This window comes from Kogia breviceps, chromosome 2 (genome assembly GCF_026419965.1).
Source record: "Kogia breviceps isolate mKogBre1 chromosome 2, mKogBre1 haplotype 1, whole genome shotgun sequence".
In the NCBI taxonomy this organism is placed as follows: domain Eukaryota; kingdom Metazoa; phylum Chordata; class Mammalia; order Artiodactyla; family Physeteridae; genus Kogia; species Kogia breviceps.
In genome coordinates this window covers 186,218,576-186,246,447 of record NC_081311.1, presented here as the reverse complement: position 1 = coordinate 186,246,447, position 27,872 = coordinate 186,218,576, and the positions used below count along the sequence as shown (strand labels likewise).

Here is a 27,872-nt window from a genome sequence, read left to right as displayed (position 1 = left end):
ATGGCAAAAGCACTAAAGTTTTGTAAGGAAGGATGACTTGCAGACATTTATGATGTGTAAAAGTTTTAGTAAATATTCCACCTAAAACTCCAAGAAGTAGGCAAATATTGTCCTCTTACCACCCAGGTAATGGATGACAGGAAAGGAAGCTGCTTGTGGAAAAGCATTTACCTAGGAGTCAGAAGATGTGGTTTTAGTCTCAGCTTTGCCAAAAATGTTTTGTTGAGCAAGTCACAATTTTGCTGTAATCCTGCTGGACTTCAGGTTTTTAAAAATTTAAATATAAATGTGAAAATATGGGGTTTAGATCAGATGATCTTAGTCTGGGTCCATGGATGACCAGGATAATCGTGGATGGACTTCAGGAGATCTGGGAAACTTGAGATTTGTGCACAAAATGTGCCTTCGCCTGTGTGTGTGTGTGTGTGTGTGTGTGTGTGTGTGTGTGTGCACAAGTGTTAAATAGGGAGAGGGCCCCTAGCTCTCATCATATTCCCCAAAATCGCCACCTCCTGTTCTTTCTTTCTTTCTTTTTTTTTTTTGTCAGCACCACACAGCTTATGGGATTTTAGTTCCCCGACCAGGGATTGAACCCAAGCCCTCAGCAGTGAGATCGCTGAAGAGTCCTAACCACTGGACCGCCAGGGAATTCCCCACCCTGTTCTTTCCTTTAATTAAAACCCCCTAGGGGCTTCCCTGGTGGCGCAGTGGTTGAGAGTCCGCCTGCCGATGCAGGGGACACGGGTTTGTGCCCCGGTCCGGGAAGATCCCACATGCCGCCGAGCGGCTGGGCCCGTGAGCCATGGCCGCTGAGCCTGCGCGTCCGGAGCCTGTGCTCCGCAACGGGAGAGGCCACAGCCATGAGAGGCCTGCGTACCGCAAAAACAAAACAAATCAAAACAAAAAAACCCCTAGGATGCATGATCTCTCAGGACCCTTATAGCATCAGTAATTTGTGGTCCTCAGGGAAGCCCAATGGTGGTTTAAAGCCATCTAACAGATCTGTATAGTTTAAAAGTTAAGATAGGTACGGAATATTGGCCCTGAACTCCATAATAAAGCAAAAATGTGGTCATCCTACAATTCTCTACAGGAGTTTGCTCTTGGGATATATAAAGATGCAGTTAAGTACGCTTTCCTGTGTGTCATGATCCTCTGACATTCACAGGAGCGTGGCGTTTCTCCTCATCAGCCTTGCTCATCCTTTCCCCAACCTGCTCTCCATATAGTGGTCAAGGCTGGGTAGCAGCAATGGTAAGAGGGCTGGGCAGGTGTGATATGGGAGAGAGGGAGTGGAGTGAATAGGAAGGTCCAGGGAACAGGCAGCTTGTCCTGAATTTACCTCCTTGGAAAGTACTGTAATTGGCACTTTAGTGTCAGCTCTAGTATTTAATGAAACATTTTATAATCTTGTTGTGAATTCCCTTTCTAAGGATTAATGATTACATTCTCTTCCCATTTTTTAAATGGCATTTGAAATAACCCATCTGGAACAATGTAGGTTAGATTGCCTTTGAGGTCCACACCAAAAACGTGAACCAGTAATTTATTGATGGGCAAAATTAGGCTTACACCATGGGACAATTAACACTAATCCATGAACCTCAGAAGCAATTTGGACCTAAGTCTCCATTCAAGCCAAACTGGCGTTCAATTATTTGAGGTGTTATTTGGGTACTTTCCTATTTGCTCAGGGGCACAAAAGGCTTTGGCTGGAGACCAGAGAGCTTAGAAAACAAAGCATGTATCTAATTCTTGGATTTCTCAGTGTGATGTTTGTATTTAATAACTAACATTTACTGAACACAGTATCTCTTAGGTGTTTTGCAAGCTTTGATTGTATTGTCTCATTTAACTGATTATATGGTCTCATTTAATCTTGTGAAGGAGTTTTATATTTCTCCCATTTAGCAGATGAGAAAACAGAGACCCACAGGTCTTATGCAAATTGTTCAAGATCACAGAGGTAGTGAGGGGTGGGGAAAGGTGGGATTCAACTATTGCCTGGTCTGCACTGCTCCCACGTGAATGAAAAGTATCACTGTATTTCTTAAAATATTAAGTTTTTTTTTTACAACTTTCATTGTTGAGAACAAATTGGTACTTTTTTTAATCGTGAAGAGAAAAATTTATAAAAACCTATTCTTTTGTGATTCATTACCTTTTTTCCCTAGTTATCATGATGTTATATTTTAAATTTTGCTTCAAAAAAATCATTTGATATCATATTACTCCAGCATGGATCTAAATATCATTTCCAAAAGCATGAATATGACTTTGTAGAAGGGCTCTGAAGAGAGACGTACAAGTAGGGAAAGATTCAGGAGCAGATGAAAATGAACCAGGCTGCAGTTCATCAAATGAAATCAAAACTTGGTGCGAGGGGGCTTCCCTGGTGGCGCAGTGGTTGAGAATCCGCCTGCCGATGCAGGGGTCACGGGTTCGTGCCCTGGTCCGGGAAGATACCACATGCCTCGGAGCAACTAAGCCCGTGAGCCATGGCCGCTAGGCCTGCGCGTCCGGAGCCTGTGCTCCGCAACGGGAGAGGCCACAGCAGTGAGAGGCCCGCGTACCGCAAAAACAAACAAACAAACAAAAAAAACTTGGTGCGAGGGAAGGTTCTGATGGAGTGTGATATTATACAGGCAATTGTAAGCAATTAACCACGCCCGGTAGTAGTTATCCACCAATATATGTCTCCTGCCCCACCTTCGTACCATGCTAAGTGTGATGTGGAAGGCCAGGTAACGCTGCGTGGGGAGAGTGAAATCACATTGAATTAGAGATCGTAGAATGACATTTAATAGGTAGATAGCTTAGTAAAACTTGTTCTTTCTGCCCTTCTGGCTAAGAAATTGGTGGAACACTCATATATTCTCCTCCAGAACATCAAAGGCCAGCTTGTCTCTGTTGCAATTGCTACTCTTTTCAAAACAAAGTTTCTCGTGATAGTAACAACTGAATCATAGATGCCTCCCACCCATTTTATTTTTTAATTTTTTTAAATTTTTAAATTTTTTTGCGGTACGCACGCCTCTCACTGTTGTGGCCTCTCCCGTTGCGGAGCACCGGCTCCAGACGCGCAGGCTCAGCGGCCATGGCTCAAGGGCCCAGCCGCTCCGCGGCACGTGGGATCTTCCTGAACCGGGGCACGAACCTGTATCCCCTGCATCGGCAGGCGGACTCTCAACCACTGCGCCACCAGGGAAGCCCTCCACCCATTTTAGATGAACTTATTCAGTATTCTGCACTTACACATGCCATTCAGTAGATTATTCCTTGATTGTCTGTTAGGAATTAGAGAGACAATATTGGAAGAGTTGGGTAGGACTTCTGAGGGCCAAGGGAATGTCTTTCAGTCAAAGATGGGCTAATAACAGTACCCCAGGATCACTGTGCATAGCCAGTTTGGGTACTTAAAATGAAGGTGATTTCAAGGGCATTTTTTTTCTATTAAAAATAGATGTTTATGAGTTTCAAAGCATAAAGAAGGCAAGGGCCATTTCCCATTTTGCAACTTCAGTATATTTTTCTTTTAGTGCTTTCTTTTGGCAGTTTCAGCTGGTTCTAGGAGATGCAGAGGCCGGCAGGGGCAATGTGATAGAAAAATCTGGTTAAATGGCCAGCAACTGGCAGCTCAGTCTTCAGTAAGCCCTGCTTCCCTCAGGAATAGCCCTCTGGATTTATTTAGCCTAAATTTAAACAACATTTAAATTCCTTCCTTTGGGAAGCTCTTAAACCTCCTGTTGAAATTTTGTTTTTCAGTAAAGATTTGCTTCCCAACTATTTCTCTTCATCTTATATTGTAGTTATAATATATACTGTATTGTAACTATGAGATTTTTTATCCAACTCCTGGTAGGTTTATTCCATGTCATCAATATTTACTTGTATCATTTTGGAAAAAATGGAAATAACCCCCCCCAAAACTTTATACCCCTAGCCTTTTGGATTTAATATTTTGAAGGGATTTGTAGTTATGATGTTTCTTCTAATTTATTGTCTGAGCAAAGACATTTTTGATTTGAAAAATTGGGTTATGGAGGCGTTAGCATCAATGTAAATCAAAAGTAGGTTAAGACTGATGGAGTAACCGGGCAGAGCCCACCCACTGGATAAGTCAAATTTGGTTTACTTATCTAAAAGTTACAGCAGGAAGTTGGCACAGAGAGATTGGCAACATGCTCTGATAATGTCAGAAGTGCAAGCTTCTGAGTTCTTCATAAGGGAATCTCACCAGTAGATTTGAAGACAGTAAGTCTGAATGAGTGAAGTCACATCAGAACTTTTGGAAATTCAACTCTCCTCCCAGCCTAGTACATAAAGCTGAAGATGCACTGCACATGGGTTGGTCTAGATAAGTGTGGGGAGGAAAAAAGAAAAACAAACCAAGCCATCACCTGAGCCAGGTGTGCCTCATTAATCTGGGGGTTTTATACTATAAAATAGGACACAGTGCGTGGTATAGTACAGTGCATTCAGGCATGAAAACAACCCTAATTTCTTACCCCCAGCCTCCTCAGGCTAACCAGCTTGTTCCAAGCACTTCCCTGAAAACTGTTTTCTTACCCTGATGCCTTTGGGAGTCCTGGTAACAGACGCTTAGACTTGCACTGAGAAAACACAATTGATGCAGACCTGAAATTGAGTACTGTCAATGGTTCTATTATCCCAGGTGGCAATTTATGAAGTTAAGTAAAACTCGAATTCAATTATATATCAACATGGGAAAATATTGACTTCCCTTCTTTTCCTGTTGGAAACTTAAGGAGTATTAAATGTTAGTGTTCTGAGGAAGTTCACACAGCTTTCCTCACAACTGTCTTGCATCATGGTTAGAGATGACCAGACTCTTTTCAAGACAAATGCTTGGGTGACTGGCAAAAGTTTAAGGAGATACCTTGGCAAAATATCTGTTAAACTGGGCTTTCTTGCTGCAGAAGGGAGACATTCCTCTCTCCACTCTTTAAAAAATTTTGTGACTTGAAATTTACATTTAAGTTGTATAATCGTTACCTTTGTTCTATAAGGAAATCAAGTCTCAACTTTTCTTAGACATGCTGGTCTCTTGTATCTCTTCCAACGGGCGTGACCACTTTTCGAAATCATATCCAAGCTTTAAAAGGAGTTGAAACTTCGTCTCCACTCTAAACTTCTGGTTTCTCTGCATTTTCAAACATGGAGTTTCTACCTCCTGTGAGCAGTTATTTTGGTGACCTTGATTACTCTGTGAGTTCCTAGGGGAGGAGACAGTAAGCTACTTGAGTGCAGGGATCCTATCTTATCCACCCCTTTAGCCCTCTGTTGAAAAGATAGGTGCTTATAGCTGCTGTTGAAAGAAATAATAAATAAACCCACTATTTAAAAGAGCTTCATAGATAAAATGCTTTCATTTCTTGAAATACTTACCTTTTCAGCATCGATTTCCATGAAGATCAGCACAATGTCTCACACTTTGGAAGGGATGGTAAAATAGCTCCATTTATCCTTCTGGTTAATTTACATGACTTTCCAGGAATCGTGCACATAATGTCCATAGAAATACAAACACATTGATAAGACTATAAAAAACAAGGGTTAGTGTGAGAGGTAAGACCTAATTAGGACACATGTCACGCGGGGGCCAGACTCCTGGATCCTCCTCATTATGCTGCGGTACCTGAAGGCGGGAGGGTGCTTATGGTGATGGTGGGGAGTTCCCGTTGTTCCCCTCCCTGCTTAGCCATCCCTCCCCGTGGTCACCCCCGGGCTCGCGGGGGCTCTGCAGGACCATGGAAGGCCCTCCAAGTCCCTCTACTGACCCCTGACATCTAACTCTCCTTTCTTCCCTGACAATACAACCCAGAAGGTGGAGGTCTCGTGTCTATTTGCCCTGTCAGCAAGGGGCCTTTAATCTGTTTTAGCATGAAAAATTCATTAAGACTGTACTATTATTTCATCAGTGAAATCCTCAAATTTTAAATTAAATCCATAGGTCTGGTTTAGCAACCGCCGTGCAAGATGGAGGAAGCAGGCTGGGGCCAATCAACTGATGGCTTTCAACCATCTCATTCCGGGGGGATTTCCTCCCACGGCCATGCCGACTCTGCCAACATACCAGCTGTCCGAGACCTCTTACCAGCCCACAGCTATTCCACAAGGTATGGAGGAATGGAGCCGGGGGTTAAGATGCAACTCCCAGTCTTGTTCCTTGCTGCTTAATTGATGCAGTGAAATCTGCGGTGTCCTTGGGGCTGTTTGTATGTTCATTACATTACATCAGGTTGTCCTGAAAGTACTGATACCTGTCACATTTCAGAAACATAGTTTGTTCTGTGACCTGTCTGAATCTCTCTAGATAAACTGTGTTGTAATATAATACTGTTGCAGTATTTTAAAACAAAACAAAACAGCATCCCTAAATAAGCATGCAATTTGCTTTTCATTTGTTAAAACTTTACATTTATACTCCAGTCTGCAATTAACTGAAGTTCTGTGATGGCTCCGAACTGCAGTAGGAATAGAGGGAAGGTAAGCTTTGATAAAAAGTCCCTCTGTCTTAGTGCATAGAGGTGAATGGGATAAATGATAAAACTAAATTAGTTTGCGTTATGAAAGATGGCATTGCAGGCATTCGAAACTATACTATCACACGGATGTCCAGCTGCTTTGGAAGTATATTTGATAAGAAACTTGAGACTTGCAGTTCTTACATGGGTTAATCCTCGTGTTGATTGATAACATTCATTACCAAAATAGGTTTGTTCGCACTGTTGATGTGATTTCTGAATTTCCGTTCTGGGTGAGTGTGTGTTGACAGTATGTAGATAAATTATGTACTTGCACATATGTGCAGAGATGTGGCTGTATTTGTTATAAGTGGTTCTAGACTTGAGTGTCAAGAAGGACAGTTTGAAATTTGCATGTGGCTGTCCGGGATATACTGCTGATGGCTTGGTGACTGTGAACTTTTGTACTGAGCTTTCTCTGCTGGCCTCCAAAGGAGATTTATGGCCAATGACCTTCTTCCTTGCAGCCGTGTCGGATCCCAGCAGCACGGTCCACAGACCTCAGCCGCTTCCTCCAAGCACTGTACACCAAAGCACTATTCCTTCCACCCCGGACAGCAGCTCTGCCTACTGCCTCTCCAGCACCAGGCATGGATTTTCCAGTTATACAGACAGCTTTGTGCCTCCGTCCGGGCCCTCCAACCCCATGAACCCCGCCATTGGCAATGGCCTTTCACCTCAGGTCAGTCCCGTGTTTCCAGACAGACGATTTGCTGTATACCAGAACCAAATAGTCAATTCCCCGAGGCAGTCATATAATGAATTGCCAAATTTAAACCATAATGTATTCTTTATACAAGCCACATGATTTCAGTTTTCTAGTTTCCTTTCTCTCCACCCTTCCTACAGGCTGTATCAAAAGTTGTAGCTTAGACTTAAAATCCAAGTGACTTTTAATGTAATCACAGAGATTTTATGTTATACTTAGTTGTCAAGGCATTCATCTTCTCCACTCCTTGTTCTGGGTTTTGGGTAAGAGGTTCACGCACATTTTTTTTTTTTTTTAATGGTATTTGGTCAGCTGATAGGGTTGTGAACAAGAACACTTAATAAGAAAACACCAAAGCTTTTATACAATATTTGGAGAGGAGGTTAACAAGTTGTGTGGAGAGAGACCCAGCTGATGACTGCAGAACTCTAGGATAAATGAGTTATAAACACACAAATTAGGAGAATTACTGCTCTTTGGGAATATATAGATATTTGAATGTTGTAATTGTTTTTCTAATTTGCATTGGACTGTGAGCTTTTCTTGAGAGATTATATTAATAAATTGCCTTGATAATTGGATGTCAGAGGGTTGGTTAAATTTCCTACATGTGGCATCTGTCTGAGGTTGACATTATTAGCAGTTGTTTAAATACAGATCACTTGATTTTATTAGAGATCACTTGGCCCAGGTGGCGAGGAGAGTTGCCCGCTGAATTTGGAGAAATGTCACGAAGGGGTTGCAATCTATAATTGCAATCGAGAATCTCTTCAGGGCTGAGAGTGAGAGTTTTAACAGCTTTATCTTTTCTTAACCCCCTTTTTCCTCTTGGTGGTTAGAAAAACAGAGAGAAGCTCAGAATGACACAAATGAAAAGTGAAAAGACAATTATACTCAATTACACACTAATCACTGACTATCACTGCTGCCTAAACACCAAGAGGGCATTCTAATAGGCAGAAAATGAGATTTTAATGGCACAAAGGGTGGCCAAAATAACGACTCATATATCTTCGCCTTCTTCGTTTTCTTCAACTTGTGGTTTGCGTCTTGGGAGTGGAGTTCCTGGGCTCTGCACAACGGTGATAACTCCGAGCAGCTGAAAAGTTCAAAGCCGTTGGAGTTGAAAAGAATGAATAGCAAAGGCAATGAAATAAACATTTCTGCCTAAAGGCAAAAGTTCATAAATCCTTTTTTGTAACAGTGAATGTAATTAAGTTTCATAGATTCCTATAGCACATCCTGGGATAAAAAATAAGAGGTGGCTTTAAGCCTCAGCTGAAAAATAACAACATGAAAACAATGGACGTGCTTCCTACAGGACTTTAATACATTTAATTTCCAAGTGCTGGCATCTGTGAATGTGATTTTGCATGAAAATCATGGATTTAATATTAATAGATTCATCTTTAAATGTCTGGATCTATAGCATAGAAGCTTCTTCCACAGTTTAGAAGTAACATCAGAAGTAGTTATCTCTGCAGTTTTATAAGTCATTTGGAGCCATAGAAGAGCTTTTTATGAACATGATTTAGTTGAAAGTTTGCATAAAAGTAAACTTCAACTCGAACCACTTCTGTAAGGTGAGACCCAGGATTCTTTTGGCATTTCTTAGTGTTCGAGCATAATAAAAATAATGACACGAACCTGTATTCTCTAAGTGTATCTAAGTGTATTCTCCTAGTTTCCTGTATTATAGATGTCTGCTCTTGTATGTTATAGGAAGTATAAGTGTATTATACAGTGTTATATAAGTGGAGGTACTAGCATTTGACCTTGAAACTGTTAATCCTTGACTTCAAGAAGCCTGGCTGTGATTCCAGAGTTGGCGGTAGGGTGGGAATCTTTCCAATATCAAGCCATGGAAAATTCCACAGGCAACTTCTCCTGTATTTCTTTACTATGCTCTTACACATTATGTTAACTCCTCACTTATTAAATTGCAAATATCCAGGACATTTTGCATTTCTACCATATATTTCCTCCTCAACCCACCACTAGGAACCCATGTTGTCTTAGTTCTTGTAGCATCTCCAGTGAGTTAGAAAAGAAACGAATAATATGAAGCTCCTCCTTATTTCCTTGGGCAAAGTTGGAGGAAAAAAGGCTGAGTGAATCAATATCTTGCCAGACATATTTACAAAAAGATGGAATAGGAACATTAGGAGAGTTGGGAATTAAAACTCAGATTTCTATAGCCTTTAAGATTTACCATTTCTCAGGAATGCCTCTATTTAAGCAAGGTGGGGAGGTGTGCACTACCCTGTTTTTGATTGTTTGGCTTTATTAAAAATATTGTAAAGAAAATTTGAAGAAGAGTCCACGTTTAACAGCTGGTTTACCTGTTAACTAAAGAAGAGAGTAAAGAAACGGTGGTCGTGGCTTAGTCTTTTTGCTTGCTATAGAGAAGTGCTTATTAATATGCTGGATCCTATAATATTAAAAATGGAACTCACCCTGCGACTGCCATTTCTCCTCTTCTCCTCCAACTGTTCCACTTCCTCTGTCTCTATCTGGACGTCTTATATGCAGGCAAATCAACTGAGGCTCAGAGAGCTTGTGGTCACAGCACTAATAGTGAGAGAGCTGGGACTGGACAGAGGATTCGCAGCTCCTACTCTCGAATCTCATTCATGATAGCACCCAGTTGGGTGTTTCATAAAAAATAGAGGCGGGGGTCTTACTCATATTTTAAAATCATTTTCTAGAAACTAGCTTTCTAAACTTTGGATTTGGGTTAATTAACACTCTTTTTGCTAATGCACTCTTTACATGCTTTTTTGCTTTACACATTTTTCTTATCAATCTTTTAACTTCCCCCGATAATAAGTACTTCATGGTTATAGTAGAAAATGGAAAAAAAATTAAAAAGGTATCTCTAGAGTAGGAAAAAAATTCTCCTGGGGAGCCACTGTTAATATTTTTGCATATTGCCTTTCAGCTTTTTTGGGGGCTTATGCTTAAAAAAAAAAAAAAAATATATATATATATATACATATATATATATATATACACACACACACACACACACACACACATATATAATTGAGATAGTATGCATGTTCTATGTTATATAATATGTAACTTTGCATCTTACCCATCCCCTGCCTTTACCCTTCATCATAGGTCTTTACCTACCTATTAATTTAAATTGAATTGGAGCTAAAGTTTTTTGAGTCATTATGATCAATTCATTGTAAATCTCTTTAGTAGATGCTATTTTATTTGTGCATTTTATTTGATTATTTTCTTAGTGTCATTGAAATTGATGTATTGTTTGCCATTCAGACTTGGAAATCATGAGTTAGAATGTATGTGAACTGTTGTAAAATCGACTTTCTAGTTTCTTGTCAAAGAATTAATAGACACCATTATGATAAGCAAATTGTTTCTCTGTTTGTGTGAGGGATGTAGTTGATTTTCCTTTGGGGTCTCTAACATATCTGCTCCCTTGAGCAAAGATTCTTTTAAAGCTTGGAATCAGGGACTTCCTTGGTGATCCAGTGGGCAAGACTCCGTGCTTCACTGCTCGGGCCGCGGGTTCGGGAAACTAAGATCTCTCATGACCTGCGGCCTAAAAAAAAAAAAAAAAAAAAAATGCTTGGAATCAGAGCCATTAGTCAAATGGTGTTTCTTAGATTCCCTCATTGCTTTTCCTAGAGAAATTCTCAGCTTCAGGAGGGATGGGGTGTGAAGCAGTGCATCAGGAAAAGGTTATACTGTCCAGCTGGTGGGAATAGAGGAGGAGTAGTAGACTGACAGGCTCTATGACATTCTAAATCTCAGAATCCTGATGAAAACTTTTAGAGGCTTTGGTCGTATCCTTCCTCAAGTTGCTAAAAGCATCTGTGTGTTACTGAATCGTTGGAAAAGTGTATCTTGTTCTGAGGGAATCCATAACTGTATCTGGGGAATATTCCCATTTTATTTATGGGAAAGTTGAGGCCGGTGCAACACAGTTAGAGTCACTGGCAGAGTTAAAAGCCAAGTCTACCTCTCTTGCAGTTATTCCTAGTTCTTTAATGAACCAAATTACACATTTCACTTGCTGAAGAAGCATAATGTTGTAGAAAGTTTTCCATGGGCTCCGGCACTGATATTCAACTCTATTTTCCTGCAGGAACTGCCAAAAGCCTTCACGGATAGAGGGCTGGGCTTTACACTCCCTCAAAAGCTGGATTTGTCAGGGAACTTGAGATTCTCAGGGATGGGTGGGTTGGGAATAGGCTAATTCCCTTGAAATTTTCTACTGTCTCTGAATTTCTAGGACCATTTGAACTATATAACCCTTTCAGGAGATGAGGCTTTTATAATGAATGACAAAACACGATCTTAGAAGAAAACTATTCAACGCCCTCTACCCTGCAGTAGCACCCTCTTTTGAAAAGTGGTGTTTTCTTGGTGTGGGAACACCACAGAAAGAGCAAAGGGAACTAGAGACCACATATTTCCCCTCCAAACCCAGCTGGTGTGTTCCCAGCACCTTCCTGCATGTGCAGGAGAAAAAAAGGAATGCCGACTTGGACTACGGAGTGCCAAGGAAACACTACCATATGCGCATACTCAAGACGTGAATACGGAGTGCCAAGGAAATACTACCATATGCGCATACTCAAGATGTGAGACTAATTAACATTTGGCCCATGTTCTTCTAATTAACTTTCCTTTGCAAGAAACATTACCCTCACTGCTCCTCCCACCTCCAAAACACGCAGAGCCAAACCCCCAAAACAAGGCCAATTAAATGAACAAACTTATATCATTTCAACACCCCCCTACTCCTACAAACGCCACGGTTTCTGGTGACAGCTTCTAATGATTTCTTGAGTGAGATACAGTATCAGTGGGTTACACTAGGAAGTTATCTAGGAAGCTTTTTTTAATTGTTATGTAGTATACAAAAATGGGCCAAGTTGGCTGCATTTAGGGTTCATCAACCATTGCAAATGATTCTTCGAATGTTTTGGGTTTGGTAAAACCTAAAACACATTTTGCCAAGCACTTTTCCTCCTTAATTTTTCAAACTGTGTATTTTAGGGAAAATTTGATCCATATGGTTTTGATTCATTTACTCTTATATCATTGACATTTTTTTTTTTTTTTTCCTACGGAGCCATTTGATATCCAAGAAGCTTTCTGAGCCTTTCCTACGTTCATTTTAAGCATTTTCCTCCTTAAAAAGAGGAAGTCCTCTTTGTAACCTCAGAGGCTATAAATTTTGAGTACTCTCTCAATTCAGCAATACTTAAAAATACATTTGGTATAAATCTGGATTATTATGAACACATTTTATGTTTAGAACAGATGGGCAGATTTTCGTTTCTGGTTTATGAGTGAAACCAATGATAAAATAAGAAAATAGGCTTAAATTACAAAAAAAAAGTTTGGTTATAGGCAACATTTAACTGTTATTAATAAATCCCCACAGTAAGATCTATGCTCTGAGGCCTCATTTCAAATTTTGGCCAGGTCTCGTGTAAGATATAATTGAATAACCAGTACACCTGTCCTATTTCATGGATAATCTACTGAGGAAAGAAAAAATTCTCCTAAAGATTTGTGTACCAGGCTTAAACACGCTTGAATGTTTGCTCACCACTCAGCACCTCAGGAACAAAGAGTAGGTCTGCAGATCTCATCAAGTTTATCGACCATTCATCTGTTAAGTCTGGTTGAATCATCACAGCTTTGTGGGGATGAGATACTGCCTCTGAAACAGGCCCAAGAAAGAGCAGATATATCTTTACGCTAAGGAGATTGTGGGTAATGGTGGAAGATGTCAGGATAAACTTTTGTTCTTATTCACATTTTATAAAGGAAAAATTTTAACTCCACCACCCATCCAGTTACTTTTAAAGAATAATATTAAAATTGAGATTATCAGTGTGTAATGTATGTAAATTGCATATTTGGTGTCAGCTACGCTTATTAGGCAGCTTCTCCATTTCATGCATATATGTATTAGACTGTCGTGGTTCCATTTCAAATCAGATTTCAATTGCTTAGCACAGTTTCTTTTGACAAACATTTGTTACTCCTGAAACTTACTAGGGAGAAGCATTTAAGCATTAATATGTGTACACGGAACTCAAGACTGCTTTTGATTTTGCTTGTCATTTCCTGGACCACAGTGTTCACAATTATCTCAAATTCCTTAGCTGCAAGGCAACATGAAGGATCTTTGTCCATCGAAGGTGTGCGGTTTACTGCAGATCAGTTTGTTATGCAAATGGGGTATAGTCATTAAGATTGATTGTGATGGATACTTTTCTGTTTCGTATAGAGAGAATATCCTTTTCACTGTGGTATAGCAATTCCTTGGTCTTCTTTAGTACTGTTGATACATGTAAAAGCAGTAAGATTTAACCTGATGGCAGGGCCAGCTCCCGTTTCAGGAGAGCTATTTTTCTGGACATTTTGGGCACACATCCGGAAGCTACGTGATGCCAGGCCATTCGTTTTGTCCATTTCACACACAGGTTGCAGATCCTGTGCCCTCAACCTACCTTTATCATCATGAAGAACCAGACAAACAGGTGGCCTGCCACCAACTCATTTCCAAACAAAGGCACTACCTTTTTACAATTTCCAGAAATTCATCTGTGGAAGAAAAAGGAGTGCTTTTGATTAAAGAGATTGACTGGGTGTCAAACAAAGCTTGGATAGAGAGACATTCTGTACAAAAGTGGCAGCCTCTCCGAAGCTTCAGCCTCTCTCTGTTTCATTTCTAAAGCAATTCAGGAGCTCAAAACCAGGGCTGCAGAAGGCTTTACATGTTTATGAAGGCTCAAGGATGTTTATGATCATAAATAGGCCCATTTCAGCTACACCAGAGTAACCACTGGCCATTTGCATGTTTCCATTCCTCCATATTAGGTTTTCAAGATATTCTGCTTGGTGGTGAAAACATTGCTGCTAATCCATTTGTTGAATCAATGCAGGCTGTAGTTGACCTGGTGCCTTTGGTTTTTCTCTGAAGGCTGTGGTTGCTACCCTGAAAGAGCATGAGGAGAGCCCTGGTTTATGTCAGCTCTAGCCACAGCCTCTTGAGTTAGTTGGAGAATTGTGAGAGAAACAAGTACTTGGCCAAAATCTCTTTTTTAAGGAAAGGGGGGGAGCAGCGGCCACCAGTGACTGAATCTTACATCATGTCACTGAAATGAGCCACAAGAAAACCTTTCTTGCTGAATTAAATTTTTTTTGTGAACTGAATTGATTTAAATAGAAATTCCATCAGCTACTTTCTCTTGTACATTAGACAAAAAATGTAACAACCCCAAGGTTTTTAGGCCCATTTGAATTCCTTTAGCCATTGAAGAGAAAAAGTTGAGTGTGATTGCTTGGTCTATAACTAAGCTACTGGAATAAAAAGTATTTCTTTTTCGTCAGTAAAACATAGGAAAGCCGTGCTGAATTCTCGTGTGAGGCCAATGGTCTGAATCAACCCTTTATATGTGGTTGGAATGCAATGTAAAGCTTTTAATTTATTACTGCATTTGCAAAATGGCAATATCTATAGAAATCTCAATACTTGCATATTTATTCAATTAGAGGCTGAATGTGTGCTTTGTACTGCAGACACAGAAGACTGGATTCAGTCATTAGTTGTATACTATTTTTTTTTTTTTTTTTTTAAAGAATCTGTCTCTGCAAAACAGTCTGGGTTTCATCAGAGGTGTATATTTTTCAATGTATAGTGTAATATTTAAAAATTCCTCTTGACATTTAGCTAGAGTTCAGTAAACTAGAGTTTCTGAGATTAGTGATTCTATTGTCTCCACTGATCAATGGAAAAGATGGTAAATTGGGAGACCCTTTGAGATAGTGCATTTTGTAGAATCAAAGGGTTGTGTTTCTACCTTGCAGGGAATATTTCGGAGCTGTGAGATGACTGGGCAGGCTGTCCTCAGCACTGAACTAATGAAGGATGCAGGCATTATTTAAAGAAATAACCATCTTTTCCCCCTCCAAAAAATACTGATGTCTCATTTTGGGCAGCTTGCATTACAAAATCTAATTAAACAGTTGCCGATCAAAAAAACCCTCTAAAAAAAAAAAAAAAAAAAAAAAAAAAAAAAAAAAAAAAAAAAAACCCTCTATATAACTTCTCGGCCTTTTGGCTAAGATCAAGTGTAAAAACCCTCTAAGGAGCTGACCCTCTCTATATAAGATTCCAAGGGAAAATTTCTAGTTCAGTATGAACCCTTCTATGACACTTGTAGGCAGAATTTCTTGTTTTAGTCTCTGTTGATGCCACATTAGTGTGTTTATACCTTGTTAAAATACATACCACACTGTATTATAACATATCCATCCCCCTTTGGACCATTAGCTTCTAGAGGCATGATACTAGGTCATAATCATCTTTGAACACCCAGAAACCAAACAGTGTCTCATGATAAAGGCTTGTTCCCCAAAGTGGGCTCTTTGGAATAGTGGTTTGGGGGAAAAGGATTGTGAGTCAACGATCTGGTAAATATTTCAAATTATATCCCTTTATCTTTCAGAGTCCCAGTGCACATTAGCCTACTAAAGGCTCTGACAAGTCTTGCAGTATAGAAACATGTTTGTTTAACTCAGTGTTCTCTAATTTAACTGGGGATCCCTTTTGTTGAGTATCAGACTACCAAGTTTTGAGGAACATTTCCTAGGAAGTGCTGAATGAAAAAAAATGGGTAGAGATCCAACTCATGATTTGTCCATTTCTAGAATTGTTCTTTAATTTTTTTTCACTAGTGAATGTTTCTTCTATTTAATGTCTGATGTTATCTCCTGCTTCAATACATTGTCACCCTCTGCAAGTGACCTTAGCAGGAAAAAGAGAAATTTTAAAGAAGAAGCTATAAACTGCTTAATAATGTTAAGATAGGCAGAAAAAGGGAGTAAAAACAGAGAGAATTCCTATTTAGTGAACTGACAGCCGTGTGGGTATAATTCGTTGATCTAAGCAGGAGCCCCAAAGTCAAAAGCACTAGATTCCAGTACTTAACAGCCACTCACTAGCTGTGTGTCTTCAGGCAAGTTGCTTAAACGATCTCAGCTTCTGTTTCATCCTCCTGTTAAACTTGGGAGATATTGAAAACGGATCACCCTATAGAGCTACGCTGAGAAACACAGTACTTAAAAGGATTAAATGCATTTTGATAAAGTGATAATACTGTTTGTTGCAACAGAGCTCTCATTATTGTTTGCTGAAAAATATCACGCAGGCCTCTGACAAAAAAACATACTTTTCTTTGTCCCTGATGAATAAGACAAATGTGGAAGTTGAATACCATCAAAGGAAAAGCAGTTTCTTGGTGGACTGGAGTATTTTAAGGTATTCTACTCAGACATTTTAAAGACCTAAGGACACATATTGGTGTCCATTCAGAATGCAGTCATAATGCTCCTGGGATATGAAACTCGCCAGAAATACAATGTACAAAAATTGGTTTTGTTTGAGTAATTCAGGTCACAATAACTTGAGAACCCACTACAATGAAAAGAAGAGGTAACCATCCTTCATTCCATGGGTCTAAGAGTAGGGAGGGGACAGGGTTGTCCTATTGTTTCCTATTCTGATTCTTGTTTTGATTTATTGAAATGTAATTTTTAAAATTTATTTATTTATTTATTTTTGGCTGCATTGGGTCTTCGTTGCTGCACGCGGGCTTTCTCTAGTTGTGGTGAGCGGGGGGGGGGCTACTCTTCGTGGCGGTGCTTGGGCTTCTCACTGCAGTGGCTTCTCTTGTTGCAGAGCACGGGCTCTAGGAGCATGGGCCTCAGTAGCGTGGCACACAGGCTTCAGTAGTTGTGGCTCACGTGCTTAGTTGCTCCGCGGCATGTGGGATCTTCCCAGACCAGGGCTCGAACCCATGTCCCCTGCATTGACAGGAAGATTCTTAATGAGTGTACTACCAGGGAAGTCCCTCGAAATATAATATTGACATGAACTCATTTAAAAAAAATCTACAGTCTAGCTTTTATGATACTAGATACCTCAAAGGCAGGAGAATCTGTTGAACGCTATACTTCTCTCTCACCAGCAAAAGAGAAAGGTAGCTAAAAGAACAGGTGCAATAGCAAGGTTTTAGAAAGTAAGGGGCAATCTAAGTAATTTTGATTAAACTGATTGGGGAGTATTCCTTTTATCACTAAATTACAAAGACTCTTTTGTCAAGATCTGTAGGAGCAGATTTCACTTCTGTAGGTCAAAGAACTATGTATATGGCCTCACTGTGGGTCCTGGATGTTGCCAGCTACTTCAAGTTGCCTGGGAATAGGAGACATAGCCACTGCCCAATTTATGATCAAGAACACAAGTAAGTTTTCAGGTGGAAAAGCACTGCAGCATCTTTATTGGTCCAGTGCCCCTGAAGTCGGGAAGGTGGGGGGATTAAAGTAGGTAGGACCGTAGCTTACTGGAATAGTAGCTTCTGGTTCTTAGAAGGCTGTGTTCTCAGATGTTGTCCCATATGTATAGAGTTGTTACAAATTTCCGTGCATCTTAATTGAAAGCTTATTCTGCCTTAACACAAAACCTGTGAAACAGGGCAGAAAACACTTCCTGAAGGGTAAGTTCATTCTCTGACTTTTTCAAGGCTGTGCACTGCTTTCCCATAGTTAATAGAAACAATTTTCCTGCTATCTACTCGTTAAATCAGTATCACTTATCTTTTCAGTTGGCTCTTTTCTCTGTCCTAAGGACTTATCTTCCTTCACGTGAAGAGAAGTGTAGGGAAATTTCTCTTCTGTAATCTTCAGGCGTTTAGTAGATGGAGTCTTATGACAGGACCTTGGGCAGCCACAGAAATATTTGCCTGCATCACACATGATCTGGAAGAAAGCAGAAGTTTCACTGTTGAGCCGGGCAAATTTTTCCTCCCTCAGTAGCCTGGAATGTCTGCCCTCCACACAGTTGTAGTATCGGGTGGAAGGGGAAGTTTTTGGGGAGTGAAGATACAGTGTAGCCCAGCACCCCTTTGCTTCAGAGAGGCAGTGTGGAGGTCCTTCTTTCTAAAAGGTAACGTGGACACCTAGGTTATTGTAAAGTTCTGCGTGAATCTCAGACAGAACTGGGCAGTTAAGATTCAGCAAGGTGTGCATCTAAGAATGGTTATTAGGTGAATCAGCCCTGCATTTTCTTGAATGCAGGCTTAGCTTATGGGCAATTAGAGATAAAGTTTTAAACACCATCTCACTGAAGTACTGTGGGATGCCCAAGCATAGAGCTTTTCCCTTTCTATATTTGGAATCCTAGGTCTCAAGAGGTCAATTAATATTTAGCAAATGTGTCCAGAAGTAGTCATACAATTAAACCAAGATATATGCTTAATTTTCTACAGTCATGTTTTTGAAATGGTGATAGGTTTGAGTGCTTAGTCTTTAGAGGGCTGCTGTTGTTTCCTGAAATGAGAAGAGTTAACAGCAGGTAATGTCATTCCTCTCAGAAAGAGTTTGAGACTCTCTGTGTTAAGTGATGAATGAGGGTATCTGACCCACATCTGTTTTACATTAGAATGGAACATTGCCCTGCCATCGTTAGGAGCATTTGTCAAGATTCCCTGGACAGAGCTTCTGTAAATTACATGCTGCAAATGTGTCAGGGTCAGATAAGAGGATATCATTAACTCTCCCAAGTTTACTCAGGGCTCTGTCACTCCATCTTAATATGCTAAGGCCAACAATTTTCCTTGAGCCATTTTGCTATATTTTTCATTCATAGGAGGAAAAATATGTATGCTACACCCTACCCCCCCCCCAATATCACACATGTTCTTTTCTCATAAATCATATTAATTGTAGACATGGTCACAAAGCATATTAAATGCAGGCATGCGTAAATGAATTAAAACATATGAGAATTTTATTACAGCCCATGGTGGGTCTAACATAGTCAAATACCAACTGTATTAACCATACTTTTTCATTTAGGTGAAATGAGCTTTTTCTTAATGGGCTTTATTTTATTGATAATAGATGGACACGATATGATTGTTCATCATTGTCTAGAAGTAAACTCTGTATGTGTATATGTATATACGTCTCTTGCAAGCCATTTCTATGCTAATTTTCTTGCCTGGGTTTATATTTTAGTCATCAGTCTCTAAAGAATATTGCTATCCATTTGACAGCTTAGGTCTATTGAGAAATAGGTATTCTAAAGAATCCATAAAATCAAAGTCATTCTGTAACTTGTCACAGAGCTGGAGATTAAAGCACATGTAACACTTAGAGTTTAACTGAGAAGGTACTCACTGTGCTCTTTACAAATAAAACTTGGAAATATATGCACCATATGAACCACACTTGTCTGACACGCATACTTCTTCATCATGTGTGAAACACAGCTACTTTAAAATGTTAGCTAAGGATTAAAATAAAAAATAAGGGTGTATTTAGCTGGACGTTTTACATGCACTGGTTTTCTATCTGGTTAGGTAAAGGTCAGCCATGCCCTTCCCGTAACTCTGGGTGGGTGAGAAGGTCACCATCCTTACCTTGCTAGAAACTTCTGCCTTCAGGCAACTTCCCTCTTACAGCTTTCAAACAGACAGGGCCAAAAAATCTAATTACTTAGATGCTAATCAAGTGCAGGATAATTCCCAAGGCATTTGAATCTGAAGACAACATTTTCAGGGAAATCTCCGCTGTTCAAGTTTAGGGTTAGTACAGCCTCAAAGATACAGTCGCTGATATTTAAGCATAACCTAATTCCAGTAGTACCCGTATCGGAGAAAAAAAACACTTGCATAAACATTTGAATTTTTTGTTTGGTTGTGGAAATAAATTATATCCAAATTTTAAAAGTTTATAATCATTAGCCTTTTGAGAAAAGTGTAGAAGCTATAAAAAACCCCCTTTATGTCACACAAAGCTGTAATTCACAATGGTTTTCTAAAATGCAACTAAATGTGTATTATTAAATGTTAAATCAGAAAAGCATCTGATTACTTAAGAGCAAAAAGGAAAATAAAGACATGAACCAGGATTCCTGCTAAGGAAAAAAAGAAGCGCCTAGACCTACACCATAATTTGCTAAATCATTTTAGATTTCTGATAAGCTCTGAGCACTTTCAACTGATGGCAAAATCATAACACTTAAGCCAAGAGGATATTTTCCAGACACATTGTTTTAAATGTAAATCTTAACTTGACTCTTAGTGTTTTATCTTTTATATTTAATCTTACAATAGGAAAATTAATTCAAGAGAAATATGGCATGAAAATTGTAAAGAGTTAGTTTTTCCTGAACCATATAATCTCCCAATCAAGATATAAACAACTTATTTGGAATTCTGAAACTTGAGAATGAGCTTAAAAAGATCTTCAACAAAGTCTCTAATAAAGGGAATGACTGAGGAACCAGCAGAAGTCCCAGTTCACGATTCTAAGGCTTGAATTTGTTTTTAAAGGTTAGCCGTAAAACAATTGAGAAACAGTGTCTGGGAAATGTTTTGGAGGTAACAATTTACTGATATACTTAATAGATTTTCTTCCAGATGCCTCACCTAAGAGTTGTACTCAACTAAAAGTTAAAAAAAAAAAAAAAAGATCCTCCTCACACCTCCGTTCCCAAGGAGACAGAACAGAGATCTTTACAAAAGGAAAACTTTTCCTGTTCATTGCAGTTCCTGGACTCATCTGATATTTCATAAGAATGTGATTGATGTTCAGTAGACAGAACTGATTAGCCCTGAGTTTCTTTCTTTTCCTGTGAAATTGTTTGTGAAAACCAGGCAGTTGTGTTTCTCCTACCTCAAATTAAAAAATAAAATAAAATCAGGCAAAAATGCCAGCCCTGTAATAGAAATAGCTTATTAATGGCTTATGAGGAAAAATCCCCCGCTTTGCAACCAATGGAGATTTTATTTTAGTCTTTGAATTACAAATTGCTGTAGGAAAAGCTTATATGAAAGAGATCCTGACAATATTCTTTAAAAGAAAATATGACTGGAAGACATTCCATGACCATATTGGGGGAGTTCTAAGAAGTCTGTTTACCAACTTTGTGCAGCAGAAAGAAATTTCCATAGCTTCCCTTGAACCACATTAAATAGCAAAATTGCTTTTAAAGAAATGTACATAAAAATGTAATGGGACCCTTCCATAGAGATTTGAGGTTTTAAATTATGTTAGGGGAAAGTAATACATTTTGTATTGATATAGTTATTTTTCTTTTCCAACACAGATTTCCTTTTTAATTTTTAAATAAGAAGCTGTTACAAAGATGTACATTTCTCAAGTTTTCTCAGTGTGAAATATTGAAATAAATTGCGTTAGTTGTCATTATTCATTAATTTCCATTTCAGAGCAAATGTAGGGAGGTATTAGTGCCTCTTTTCCCATCCTCATCCAATTCTTGAGAAAGAAGTCATGATTACAATGTGTGACCATCACAGTGGAAAGAAAAACTCGTGGGAGAATATCTGTCTCTAAGCAAGATAACGGGTCTCTGGTCCTCTTTATTTCCTCACATTAGCTTCCGCAAGTCTTGGGCTGCTGAGCTAAGGGCAATTGCTAAAGCAGGAGCTGTCACGAGCTTCCGGTGTGTGACAGTCATAATAGTGACACGAAGATCCATCAAGCATCCCTCTTCTTCCATTCACACAGCAGCCATCCCTCCTGATTGGATCATGAACTGGGATGTCTTTAGGACACTGTGCCCTGGCACCTTTAAGGAGCTGTCTTTCTCTTGCCCTAGAGTATAGCCTTGGCAGATGGTACTGTATGTTCTCCATCCTCCAACAAATATATTTCAAGGTCTTCCGGTCCTAAGGTATTTTCTAATTCAACAGTTGCAAAAAGTTGCTATGTGAACATCATCAGCTGAATTTTGCTTATAGGAAGGACTCATTTCTTCTCTTTTTAGGATCTTCATGTTTTTTTCCTCCCATGGACAGAATTATTGCGGCCTTCAAAGTTATGCAAACAAGAAATATATGGCAGAGGATTAAAAAAAAGTTTATCACAAAAATGTACATATAGCTCATGGGAGAGTGTGCATGTTTTGAATAAAATTCTTCTATTACTCTTCAACTGTGACTGTGTATAGAGTATTACATTTCTTCCTTAAAGAGGTATACCATTAACAGAATTTCAAGTAAGTATCTTCATGAAGGACACTATTAAAAATATATTTCCGGGCTTCCCTGGTGGCGCAGTGGTTGAGAATCCGCCTGCCGATGCAGGGGACACGGGTTCGTGCCCTGGTCCGGGAAGATCCCACATGCCGCGGAGCAACCAAGCTCGTGAGCCGTGGCCGCTAGGCCTGCGCGTCCGGAGCCTGTGCTGCGCAACGGGAGAGGCCACAGCAGTGAGAGGCCCGCATACTGAAAAAAAAAAAAAAAAAAAAAATATATATATATATATATTTCCTTTTAATCCAGTACTGCTGGATATTTTTCTTTGAATTTATACAAAATTGCTTTTTCTAAGGGCTTTAAAAAAAATCTTAGCACAGATTATTTACACAGTAAAATATTTGTGCCCTGTGCCATAATCCCCCTTTCATTAAAAATGTCACATTTTTAGTATTTTAATTTTCCTTGTCCATTCTTGCCCATTAGACCAGTACACAGAGAGGTACTCCTGATTTGAGAGGAGTGTGTTTGGCACTGAACAACCTCTACTTTAAAGACTTCTCTTCTAATAGACGTTTGTAATTTGGGCTGCAAGAAAATATTTAATAAATTAGTATATCAATTGACATTTACGAATTTTCCAAGTATATACTGCAAAATCATCTACATGAACTCAAAGAAAGGCAAAAAAGAAAAAAATATATATAGATGGAAGAACATTCAGGAAATAAATGCATTTGGGGCTATGTTCAGGTTTTTTATTTTTTATTTTATTTTATTTTTTTTTGGTGCTAGGCGGGCCTCTCACTGTTGTGGCCTCTCCCATTGCGGAGCACAGGCTCCGGACGAGCAGGCTCAGAGGCCATGGCTCACGGGCCCAGCCGCTCCACGGCATGTGGGATCTTCCCGGACCGGGGCACGAACCCGTGTCCCCTGCATCGGCAGGCGGACTCTCAACCACTGCGCCACCAGGGAAGTGGCGATTTTTTTTTTTTTTTTTTTTTTTTGGAGGGTTTTTTAAATGAGAAGATGAAGTAATTAACTTACTGTAATCAGCAGTGTATGAGAGCCCCATGTTCTGGTGACTTTTCATCCTCCTTTAGCTGTGACTCCTATTCTTACTTTACTCTGTGACTCTCACTTTCCCCTAATCCCCAATAAAACAAAAGTATGCTCTGAAACATACGATTTTTTTTCTGGAAGATAAGTAATTTTTAGAGATTTTGAAAAATCTCAAGCTCAAGAAAATTTTGATCCCTTGGAATGTCTTTAAAAATTTGGGTAAGACTGTGTTGCTTTCCCCACACCAGCCCGCCTTCCCATCTGCTCACGCATAGAAGAACTCAAGTGAAAGGGAGACAAGGAAATGGCGAACAGAGACTTGCCGGGGTGGGATGGTGAGGAGAATCATGGCTTGTTAAAATGGAGGAAGAAAGGGTAATCCGTAGAAGGTGGTGAACAGATTCTCTTTTGTTTTCTCTTTTTCTTTTTTTTTTGGTCTTTTGGGGCTAATTGAAGATGGATCAGTTTAAAGCTTTATTTCAAGAAGATTTTGTTTAGCTATGAGGATTATGCAAACCCTTCCCAAAGGGGATTGTGGCCTCACTGGTTTTGGAATCTAATTTAGGAAGCTTTCTGGAATGCGAGATTCATCCCTCCCTCCTGCCTTGCTGGTACCACTGCATCCAGGATTCTGTGGCCTGAATTACCTTGGTGGATAACCCAAGACCTACAATCAGGGTTGAGTTTCATTACTGCCCTCTCATCTTGCTCTTATTTGTACACTTTAATCTCCATATGCTTCAAACGTCTTCAAATACAACAGGACTAGGATGGAAATATTGTGCAGTGGTGGGTCCCTGCATTGAAATACTTTGTAAGCAGGTGATATTTTCTGGAAGCTCTTCACTCAGCAGTCGATTTCTTCTGTGATTGCTTTTTGAGTCCTGCCACTGACTTGCATGAAGTTGAGAAAAATCACTTCCTCTCTTGGGTGGCAGTTTTCCAGCTGCAAAATTAATTATCTACTTGCTTCCATCACAAGGTGTTGTAAGGGTCAGCGAGCCTGTGTTTGTGAAACTTGTCACCGTGCTAATCGGAAAGTTGTTCTGTTATCACAGTTTTGTTTTTTTAAAAGTTCGCTTGCTCTCCAGGGTTATTTAAAAAACCGAGCAGACTTTTTATAACATGTTTGCATTTCAGGCTTTTTTTTTTTTTTAACACTTCTTATGAAAATGTTAGTTTAGAGAAGAAATGAAAGGATTAGGTAATGGGGGCAGTTATTTGGAGAATCATTTACCATTCATTCATTCGCTCATTCGGTACCTAACATGTGCCAGCCTCTGTTAGGTGCTGATGATATGAAAATCGGTAGGTTACTCCCCTCAGAGCTCTCATAATTCAAAGTAGGTGACCAAGTACTAATTACACAGTAAGAGGGATGAGGAAAACGCAAGGGAATATCAGGGAGCGTGTACTAATTTCTAATTACTGAAGGGTGGCCAAGATGGGGAGTGGAGTTTTCGTGAGAGGGAACTCTATGAAAAAAGACACAGAGATCTCAAAATACACAAAAAGAATTTGATTTGGATTCAACTTAAAAAAAAAATGTAAGCAAATGCTTGTTTAAAATGACACGTGAAACTCCCAGTTGTAATACATGGTTAAACATTATTCAATACGAACAGATATAATTTCTTCCTCCTTCCAACCTGCCGTCTCTGTGTCCCTCCTTCTTTGAATTTCCAGTATGATTTTATCACTAGGGGCACGGTGTCCTCTCTCTCCCACCCTCTCTCCTTCCTTTTTTTTTTCTTTTCCCTTCTTCCCCCACCCTCCTTCCCCTTTCCCCCTCTCCTTCTTTTTGAAACTGCAGTCAGATGTTATCACCGGGCATGATGTAATATCTCTGCCACTTTGAATGGAGGTCACCGTCTTCGGGACGGCTCTTTAGCAGTAGATTTCCAAGGAAGTAACACTTGGCCTTTTTCAGTGATCCTTTCAGCTACAGGCTAGGGTCTGGTCCTCCCTGAATTCTCACTTCTTCCTAATCTGCCTGTTTATTTTAGGTAATGGGACTCCTGACCAACCACGGTGGGGTACCCCATCAGCCCCAGACCGACTACGCGCTCTCGCCTCTCACTGGGGGCCTGGAACCTACCACGACGGTGTCGGCCAGCTGCAGTCAGAGACTGGACCATATGAAGAGCTTGGACAGTCTGCCAACCTCTCAGTCTTATTGCCCACCCACCTATAGCACCACGGGCTACAGTATGGACCCCGTCACAGGCTACCAGTATGGGCAGTATGGACAAAGTAAGCCTTGGACTTTCTAGGGGGTAACTGCTCCTGGAAGGGTGAAACACTTAACTCTTCCTTGAGAAAGGGGAGCTGCCAGCATGATTAAGCCTTCCATCCTGGTATCAATTTTGTGGCAAAGCCAGCTGGTTGTTCCAGCAAGGGCTTCCCAGTATAATTATTTTCTTAACCAATGTCAACAACATCTTGCGGTTATTAATTGCTGAGACGTGAAAGCTGAATGCCACTAGGTAAAACACAAGGGTTGGCCAAAATGAAATAACCTCTGGCATTAGAAACACATGTTCTTAATGAGGTCAGCTCAAGGATCATATGGGGTATAATCCCAAGGACACAGAGTTCTGTCAAACTTGTCTTAGGAATAAAAATATTCGTCTCGATCCTTTGATACCTCGGTATTAAATATGACATTGTCAGCCTGTAGCTGATTTTGCCCCTTGCTGTGAATTGTCCCAGCCTGACCTGAAAAGCTGCGTGTGTTTCCTTACAGGTGCCTTTCATTATCTCAAGCCAGATATCGCATAAGTGAACTGTCCACTTGGAGATTAAACTGGCCCTGTTTCCGGTCTCCACAGCCTAGACGTGAAGAATCTTCTCAGAAAAAAAAAAAAAAAAAAATCACCCTCTTGGGGGGGCGGTCTCGACAGGAGACAAAGGAGAATGATTGATTTTCTTTCTCCAGTAGTTGGTTTCAAATTCTTTTGAACGTGTTGGACAAAAGCAGTGGAGAAAAGGAAGATCCGGAACAATAAAAGACAAATGCAACATTTTAAGGCAATGATTTAACATGGCTACATATCAAATATCCCAACTCTCTAGTGCTGATGATCAAGGAGCTAAAACATTCCATTTGTGTGCATGTGTGTGTGCATGTGTGTGTGTGCATGTGTGTGTGCGTGTGTGCATGTGTGTGTGTGTGCATGTGTGTGTGTGTGAGTGTGTGTGATTTATCTTGACTGGTTTGGGCAAGCAGAATGTTCTGAAAATATAGTTGGAGAATAAAATATAACAAGTTTGATGTCCAGTGCTGACACTTCTACGACCTTAAAACTGCTCACTCCACGAAGCAGGAACGGAGGAGTCCTTGACTTTTACACACTGGAAATGGATATAAAAATAAATGCCACCATTTTTAGGAAGTTAGACTAGATGGAAAGGACCTCCCAAATAAATTATTTGTTATCTTATCCTCATCTGTAATTCAGTTGTCAATGCATGTCCTGGATGGACACGTCTTGCTAACAGGATATGGGGGAACCAGAAGAAAAGCTTGCTTTCTTTCTCAGTGTGGGAGAGGTGTGTGACATTTGCCCAATTTAGTTTCATTTGGAAGCCAACCTGGGCGGGGGGAGGGCATGGTGGAGAAGTGATGTGCATTCCCACAGCTGCTTATCAGTGTGCAATAACTGTGTACCTCATGGTTGCTTTGGCATTGGCCAGGGCCATAGAAACAGAATCAGAACTATATTTTTGCAGGTGCTTTATTTTCGCAGCCCATGATTCATTGTGGTAGAATGCAGTGATGTTTGCCATTTGCTGGACAACCAATACCCGGCTTGCTCCTTTTGATTAGAGACCATGTTTGAGAATAATGCTTTTAAAATGACTTCGTTTACATTCTTCTCTTTTCTGTGAAAGGCAGGGCAACACCAGAAATGTCCATGTGGCTGTCATGTACTTTTAAATTATACAATAATACCTGACATTGAAAGATGATAGGAACTGAGGTTTACATACGTTTGTGTGGTGACATTTTAGAATGTCAATAAATCTGTTTTTTGAGATGTTAAGAGGAACAGGAAGGTGGAATGCAGTGTTATTTATTTCTTTCTATTCTTGGAACCAGGAACGAGGTAGGCACAAGTACATTCCTTTTAGAGTTAAGAACTATGACGTAGTGAGTTAGTGAGACTAGACATAGTACTGAGTTTAGTTCCTACGTTGGTCTTAGGGGGTGGTGGATCAAGAGAAGCGCTATCTTCGTGTTGCAGCCTCAGCCAACAACGTGTTGTAAAAATGTCTTTCCTGTAAAAAGTGCAGTAAATATTTACTATTTATAATGAATAAACAGTTATGAAAACTTGCCCAACACTGCTTTTTGGGGGGAACTGGTGAACGCAGTATTAATAAAAACTTGGAGGTGGGGAACCAACAAGGCATATTCTTCACTTGCAATCTAATGCCTTTTATTTTTTAATTTATTTTTTTACATATTAAATTTCGTTTATTTCT

The 27,872-nt window shown here is 39.8% G+C and overlaps 1 protein-coding gene across 2 annotated transcripts in view; it reads left to right on the top strand.

Moving 5' to 3' along the window:
* PAX3 (paired box 3) overlaps positions 1-26,392 on the top strand; it is a 92,797-nt gene extending 66,405 nt beyond the window's left edge. Inside the window, exons 6-10 of one of the 2 annotated variants that reach the window (XM_059055246.1) lie at positions 5,975-6,140; positions 7,016-7,230; positions 25,391-25,637; positions 26,131-26,161; positions 26,326-26,392. In XM_059055246.1, the coding sequence (XP_058911229.1) occupies positions 5,975-6,140; positions 7,016-7,230; positions 25,391-25,637; positions 26,131-26,161; positions 26,326-26,392 (726 nt within the window). Of the gene's footprint in view, positions 1-5,974; positions 6,141-7,015; positions 7,231-25,390; positions 25,638-26,130; positions 26,166-26,325 lie in introns of those variants that run through there. The other variant, XM_067027557.1, reaches the window with a different exon arrangement.
* The last annotated feature ends 1,480 nt before the right edge of the window (positions 26,393-27,872 follow it).